Source organism: Bidens hawaiensis, unplaced genomic scaffold, assembly GCF_021521415.1.
Source record: "Bidens hawaiensis isolate Kalapana, Puna unplaced genomic scaffold, B.hawaiensis_p1.1 tig00000284_1, whole genome shotgun sequence".
NCBI classification, from domain to species: Eukaryota; Viridiplantae; Streptophyta; class Magnoliopsida; order Asterales; family Asteraceae; genus Bidens; species Bidens hawaiensis.
The window spans coordinates 4,269,053-4,277,286 of NW_027491022.1; the positions used below are offsets into that span (position 1 = coordinate 4,269,053).

The 8,234-nt window shown below is 38.0% G+C and overlaps 1 protein-coding gene across 1 annotated transcript; it reads left to right on the forward strand.

The window, feature by feature from the left end:
• The first annotated feature begins 704 nt into the window (after positions 1-704).
• On the forward strand, positions 705-4,681 carry LOC143618904 (protein CONSERVED IN THE GREEN LINEAGE AND DIATOMS 27, chloroplastic-like). The gene is made up of 7 exons (XM_077090958.1): positions 705-946; positions 1,490-1,642; positions 1,733-1,810; positions 3,695-3,790; positions 3,869-3,904; positions 3,977-4,143; positions 4,519-4,681. Exons 1-7 carry the CDS (start codon positions 716-718, stop codon positions 4,679-4,681), a joined length of 924 nt encoding a protein of 307 aa, XP_076947073.1. The 5' UTR covers positions 705-715.
• Positions 4,682-8,234: the final 3,553 nt, after the last annotated feature.

Consider the following 8,234-nt stretch of genomic DNA (forward strand, 5'->3'; position numbering starts at 1 on the left):
TGATTCTATTAATGGTGTAATTGAGGAAGTTAAAGCTTTGAGTTTTTTGTGGGTAAAAAATAGCGGAAAATGGTAAGGATTAACGTGGGAGAGGTGGAACGTATTTAATTTTAAATCTTTGTAAGGGTGTATCACGGTGGGATCATGGGGTAGTACTTTTGTTCATGACTGTTAGTACTCGTTACTAGCTTCTTGATTGTTGTTCGGTTTTGAATGAATAGTTTGTGTTGGTCGTTCAAAAAAAAAAGAAAAAGAAAGTTGTTAAAGCGTTACAGTACTGTCACATAATTAGTGGGACATGCCACCTTTAACTAGCTTGTTATGATTTACCTAAAAATAAGTTTTCTCCTAAGCATTTTAAAACATACCTCCTCCTTTATCCCTTATCCTCTAATTTATTATTTTTACTTTTTTTTTCTTTTTTGTTTCTAGTTCTAAAGTTTTGAACCCCTAAAGAAAAAGACTTAACGAATTAACTTATAGTTGTTATGGAGCCACGTGTATCGAGGCAAACAGACCTCAAAAAATAATTTTATCTGCAAAAACAGAAATTCTCCTACCACTTAAAATAAAACATGGTCCCAAAGACCAAAACTACTAAAAACTAATCTATTAAAAACAACACAACACTCAGCTATTGACCCTATTGTGTGTGTTAAAGTGGTTGCAGCTTTATCTCCTGGAAGTTCCGGGAAATAAACAAATAAATAAATAAATGATCAGGCTAAATGTCTTTTGCTCTTTACTTTCATGCCCTGGGCAAAAACTGAAAGATAACCGAAGACCACCGGTTAGTTATAACCATCCGATATGGAACAGGAGTTCATCTCAGAGGATTGTTACAAACATGGCTCTTAAAGATGAGATGGACGGTCGGTTTAGCAACTTACCGGGCCAAAGCTGGGAACCGGGCTTGGAAATTGAGGTCCCCTTTGAGCAACGACCGGTATGTCTTAGAATATCATTTTGAAATGTATATCACTTCTACGCTTCACTTAAAACTTGCATTAGGATATAAAAGTTTGAAGTTTAGATTATTACTAGTCATTGTTTATTAGGTTTGTATAGGACTTCTGGTTTCCTATATATAGAGGGCTCTCCCTTCATTGTTGCCACAAAATATAAAATATAGTTCTTTTACCGGTCCCTTTTACAAAAGTGCAATAAGACATCAAAGGGTAGAAATAGAATGATCATATTAGAAAGTCAAGTTTGAAGGATATGTTTGATATTATACTATACAAGTCAAGTTTTCACGGACACTTATGAGATAGGTTTTAAAGTTTAGGGTAGCAACATTCATATCAATCACAATGTTAGACGTACCTATTTTCAAAATTGTATCCTACGTTTGAAACTTATCAGATAGACGTATTACAAATTGGTAATATAAAGTTTGAAGTATTTTGAACGCTATTTAATGAATTAGGAACAAGTGTTTAGGATTATACATTGCTACATTAATGGATGTTGGCTGGTTTTGAACCAGGTGAATGAGTACTCATCTCTGAAAGAAGGACCATTATACTCATGGGGCGAACTGAAACCGACATCCTTTTTCCTACGACTTGGAGGGCTCTGGTTGGTGACATTCACGGTTCTTGGAATTCCAGTATCAGCTGCCAGTTTTAATCCTGCAAGTGTAAGACATAGTCATTAGTAAACCCGATTATTAAGTAAATAAATATTTAAAATCATACTGGCAAATGCCAATGCTTATACATCGATGCAGGACCCGGTACGCTTTTTACTTGCGGCAGGAACAGGCACACTTTTTCTTGTATCACTAGTTGTCTTGAGGATTTACCTGGTATGTCTAGCTTTTCAATAAATATTAAACATTTTCATTCTATACGCTACTAAGAATTCATACGCAATATGTGTCAAAGGGTGTTCATGGATGGGTTTTGTCTCAAACGGTTTATTCTGTTTTTGGGCTTTGAAAACTGTCCCTTTTCGGTTTTCACAATGTCTTCGTTTCTTGCATTATGTTATAAACTAGTTTTTTTTACCCGGCGCATTGCGCCGGAGTAGTTGTCAAAACCCCAACATTGAAACCCGAGCATTACGATGGTGAACCAACACGAATTCAGTCGGTATCGGTTGCGCTCGTTTCGGCTTAGACATCGTTGGTAAAATTTGAGCGTTAAACCAAAAAATTAATGCGTCAAATTAACATATAAAAAGAACAAAAATATTTAAAACAATGTTTATTTGGTTAGCAAACCCGGACGGTGGTAAGATCCAAGCATTATCGGTCTTATGTATTAAGGCGGTAACTCGACACTAATTTGGTCAGTTTCAATTACGTTTGTTACTAAGCAGGAGCTAAAAATGGAAAAATATAAAAAATTGAGGTGGACCAGTGGCCAATTGGGGAGGGGGGGGGGGGGGCGGCCGGTAAACTTGTGCGTTGGTAAAACCTTAGCGTTGTCGGTCACATGCATTGAGGTGGCGAGTCTACGTGAATTTGGTCAGTTTCCGTCAGGTTCGTTTTGGTACCAAAAGTAAAAAAAAATTACTTTTAATTTGGTCAGTTTCTATTATGTTCATTATGTTACATGAACTAAATAAAAAACAAAATTCACGCACTAATATGATGCCACAAAGTGGCCCAATTGCGCCCCAATGGTGGATGCCAGGGGACGTCAGTTGGTAAATTTGCGTGTCGTTAAAACCCGAGCGTTGTCGGTCACGGACATTGAGGCGGTGCGTCTAGGCAAATTCGGTCGGCTTCCGACAGGTTCGTTACAGTGCTGAAAGTAAAAATATGACATTTCCTCGATTTCCATTACGTTAGTTATGGTAACTCGACTAAATAAAATAAACAAAAACAATAACAAAATTAATGGACTAATAAGGTGCCGCCAAGTGCCACTTGTGGGAACACCAATTCGGGTTTCGGCTACATTTGTTACGTATTAGAGCCAAGAAAATGAAAAAATATAAAAATTGAGTGGACCAATGGGGTAACGTCAGTTAGTAAACTCAGGCAATAGTAAAACCGACCGTTGTCGGTCCCGCGCGTTGAGTGAACCAATGGAGTGGCGTTGGCCGGTAAACTGAGGCATTGGTAAAACCCGAACATTGTTGGTCCGGGGCACTGAGGCGGTGAGTCTATACGAATACGGTCGGTTTCCATCACGGTCGTTATGATATCGAAATTAAAACAAACAAAAAAAACATAATTAGCGTTCGGTTGGCTTCCGTTATGTTTTTTACGATACTAAAACAAAAAACAAAAAAAAAAACAAAAATCCATGGACAAGTTAGACGCCGCCAAGTGGCCCAATGGCGACTTAGCGGCACCAAACTTCTTATTTATATATTTATTTAAAATCATCTTTTTTATTACGGTTCATTTTTTCTTTCCCGTTTTAGGTCATAGCAAAACAACCGAATTGAAAAATCATAAAACCACAACATCTCCTTTATACTGGCTTCAGATATTTCCTGTTCAGTTAAGTCGGTTAGGTTATTTTTGTGTAGTCACTCGGTCGACACGTGACTCTTAGTCGTGCACACAAGTTCAACATGCAAGAATAGATCTGATACACAAGTAAAAGTAGATAAGTCGCATATCTCTTAATTGAAAGAATAATTTGTTATTGGCATGGCTGTATAGGTATAGGTATAACACACTCAATAAATGACTTTTTCTTGATTTTCTCACGTTATATTTATTTTGTGGTAGGGATGGAGTTATGTGGGCGACAGACTATTATCAGCAGTTATACCCTATGAAGAAAGCGGTTGGTATGATGGACAAATGTGGGTAAAGCCTCCAGAGGTTAGTTAAACTACTTAGTGACTCAAATTTTTTATTATTATTATTTCAATACCTATGAGATTGTGTCTTTTGTTACAGATTCTGGCGCGTGACAGATTATTGGGGTCATACAAGGTACCAACAATTTTAAAATGGATTAGTTGTTATAATCTACGTTAGGAAATTAAATAATTGTCATAAATGCAGGTCAAACCGGTCATTAAACTACTGAAACAAACTCTAGTTGGAACGGGTGCGTTACTTGTTACAGCCGTTTCCTTGATCATTTTCGCTACGCCAGTAGAAAACTTCATCCAGAAAGCATTTGCAAATGAAGAAACCATCGCGGTTACAAAGACAAGTGCCAATATGAGGTACGATAAAACAAATAAAAAATTGCATGAATGGTCTATGTGGTATGTCCAAGCTTCACTTTCGGTCCTCAAGTATGAGAAAGTATATCAGTGGTCCCAAGTTATGCACAAACGTAACATGTTTGGTCCTTGGAGTGGATGGCAGTTCATGTTTTGTTAAGTGAAAAGGGACCCTTGGGTTACGTTTTTGTATAACTTGAGATTGGTGGTGTAACCTTTTATTTTTGAGGACCAAAGGTGAAATTTGGGCATACCACAGAGACCATTCATGTAATTTGTTTTAAAATTTATTAACATCTATCTTTAGATGTACAGTGCACTAAAAAGCATGAATTAGAGACTAAACAATGTGTTTTGTGAAAATTATATTTACAGCAAAGAAGAGCTCCTAAGTTTACCTTTGGATGTGAAGGCCGACGATGATTTGGCAGCAGCTGCTGCTGAAGCGGCTGATGCAAGACCGGTCTACTGCAGGGGCAGGTACTATCGTGCACTAGCAGGCGGACAATATTGCAAGTGGGAGGACCTGCTCAAGTAGTCAACAAAAACTCAAGAGAAAAAAATAACGCAAAGACAGAAACTGAAGAAAATTTAGCAAGCAAATAGAATGATGTGTCATTTGTGTGTGTAATGTGTATAGCTTCGAAATGTAATATAAAGAAGGACCATCTTGCGTTAAAAATTTTAAAGATATTGGCTTGCAAGTTGGTTGGTTACTTATGACAAACTATCATCCTCCAAAATAACCTATAGCATACATTATCTACTTATGGTGCCAGTAATAGCAGTAGCAGCGGCGGCGGCAGGAGGAGGAAGAGAAGGAGGAGGAGAAGAGTGCAAAATGGCTTTAAGAAATTTTCGCATGGTAACTGGTTTGGGTTAAAAAAAACTAGCGCTTGTAGTTAGTTCAGATGAAGTGAAGTGTTTCTAAACAGCCCACTAATGAGACAAACAGGCAAAATCAAATTTATCTAGACCTTGGTGAGGTGACAATGTGTTGCGTAAAAAGTCATGGCATGTCAATGAAACAAGCGGATTATTTTGTTTTATCTAGAAGCACAAAGTATAAGGTAAAATCATATTTATTAAAAATATATTTAATTTAATTTTCATTTATTATTTTACAAAAACAATAATCGTGTTGTGTTTAAGATAGATATTCTTGGTTAAAAATCATCCTTATCATTAGATTAGAATACGAACTAGAAATCATAGCCCCAAAAGCACACCAATACTAGATGAGATGGTGCGCTCAGCAGCTGTGACTTTCCGCTCATTGTTACGGTGGATGTGGATGTGCTGCTGCTGTATAATTTCCATTCCCCTCCTGTTGATACATATTTACATACCTACCAACTTTAATTCACACAAATTTACATCTTTGACCGGAAAGGAAAACTGTTGTTGTACAAAGCGGTAAGTTCTTAGATTGGATCAAGCGCTTTGATTATATATTGTCTTTAACTTTGTTCTATATATCTTCAACCCCATATCAGACAATAATGTTTTCAATCATCTAATTGGTTCAAGAAGCAAATGTTAAGGGGGGTTAACCGAGATACTCCACCATCAAATTAAAATAACTGAAGCCCAATGATCCATTCTTAAATAATAAATGGGTTATATGTATGGTGTGCTGCTTATAGTGTATAAATAAATCGGGTGGGGAGTAATACAAGCAGAAAGTCTCTCTTCAATTGGAAATGCATTCAAGGCACCCGCTCCTTACCAGCATTATGAAGGTTTTGAACTAAACATTCGATTGATCAGCCCTCGCAGCAGCGTTGACCTTACTCATGCGGCATTCAATTAATTGCCTAACGGCCCAACCTAAATTAAAATACTGTTTGTTGCTAACGTTTCAGGAGTGTCATTTTATTTCCTTTCCCAGAAAGAACGTTGTTATTCATTTTGTGTTTGTGATCAGAATTTTGAAATCAAACATATTCCCATGCAATTTGTCTTGTTCCATTGTTCATGATCAGTTAACAATGACAGATCGGATGATGATCATTTGTAACAAGACGGGTTGCATGAGATTATGTATGATGATATAAATTCTAATTGCATGCATAAAATGAATAAAAATTACATTCGTGTAATAAAAAAAAGATCATCTTTGTAAAACGTTGGTGTAGGGGTAAGGTACGTCAAACCCCCGTACAACCTTTCATTTATTACGTTATATATTATATTTATTGCATTATTATTGTTTACTAACTAAAGCCCAATGGGTTGAGGGTTTGTGGAGGTAACTAGAGGTGCACAAAAAACCCGAACTCGGAACCAGACCCGAAAAAAATACTCGGAACCAGTTTTTTTATACCCGGGTTTTTAATACCCGAACCTGACCCTACCTGTAGGGTACGAATAGGTATGCATTTCAGAACCAAAACCCGTACGCGGAACCGGACCCGATTTATACCCGGTAATACCCGAAAACCGGAACCGATTCCATACCCGGAACCGGGTTTTTCAAATACCCGATCTATACCCGAAAAAACCTGAAAAATACCCAAAAATACCCCTAAAAATTGTAGCCCCCTAAAAAATCCAATCTATACCTGAAAAAAACCCCGAAAAATGCCCAAAAAAACCCAAAAATAGGGTTTTTTCAATACCCGAAAATAGGGTATTCAAATACCCGGTTGTACAATACCCGGTTCGATACCCGTCCTGAACCTGATGCATAGGGTATGGTTTTTAGAGAGAATACCCGGACCCGAACCCGACCGGGTATTGCCAATACCCGATTTTCCAATACTCGATCATAACCAAACCCGATTCCATACCCGAACCCAGGTATTTTAAAAACCCGATTTGTGCACCTCTAGAGGTAACCCCTAACCGGGTCTAGCCCAATATGGTTAGGGTTTCATCATGGTAGCCATGGAGTTCCTATATAAGGGGTAGGTCTTCAACTCTCATTTTGGGGATCCCTTCTTGGACCCTTAGCCTCCAACATATTTTTGTGTCTATAAAAAAGAGAAAACTCTTAACAATTATCTTCACTCCCCCATTCTTCCATGGTAGGTCTCGAGCAAACCGAAGAAGAAGACGAAGGTGTGGGTTCGTTCATCTTGAAGACCGAGGAACATCGACATGGATCCGACTCGGATCCATTTCATGTTTCCTCATTGGCGCCATCTGTGGGACCCAGCAACGAACCACGCCTCAATCTTCCCGGTTTCGCGCACAAATATGTGTTTCTTGAGTGACGGAGGCCAGATCCGATTCAGATCTCTTCAGATCCGAGTTCATTTGAATAATAATCACGTTCCATATTCCAGCCCGTACCCTAGATCCGTGTTCGTATAGATAGATCTTCTTTCGTCATATCTGAATTGATTTATGTGGTTGAATAGTTAAGGGATCAATAAACTAATTTCATTAAATAATCCAGGAAGTTACGATGGTTGTCAGCTGGAAAAGGATGATGTCAGTCATTTTTTCTTTTCAGACTAGGTCTGACAAAGACCCTATTAATGTTGCAGGTGAAAAAAAGTTTAATTCCCAACGTCACCATCAACAACGCAAGTGAAAGCATAAAACCACCCAATGTTTATCTGAAAAGGTGTGCTTGATTGTACTTATTTGTGCCATCGACCATTCTGGAACGAATACAGATTCACAACTCCTTTATTTTAATGTTTGGATCTACGAATCTTTTTCAGCTTCACTTGAAAGTATCTTTTAGATTTATGGATCTTTTTGAACTAGATCTGGAAGCATCTTTTAGATCTATGGATCTTTTTGAGCTTTAATAGCACAGATCTTGAAGCATTTTTTTAGATCTATCGATCTTTTGAACTTCTATGGAACAGATCTAAGGCCCGAAAATGAAGAATCGAAGATGAGGTTCATTGTCGGGTCCCACGGATGGCGACACTGAAGAAACATGAAGGGATCCGGGTCGGATCCATGTCGATGTTCCCCAGCCTTCGAGATGAACGAACTGACGCCTTAATCTTCTTCTCCGATTGCTCGAGATCTTCCATGGAAATATGAGAGAGTATAGATGACTGCTAAGAGTTTCCTCTTTTTTACAAACACAAAAATATGTTGGAGGTCAATGGTCTAAGAAGGGATCT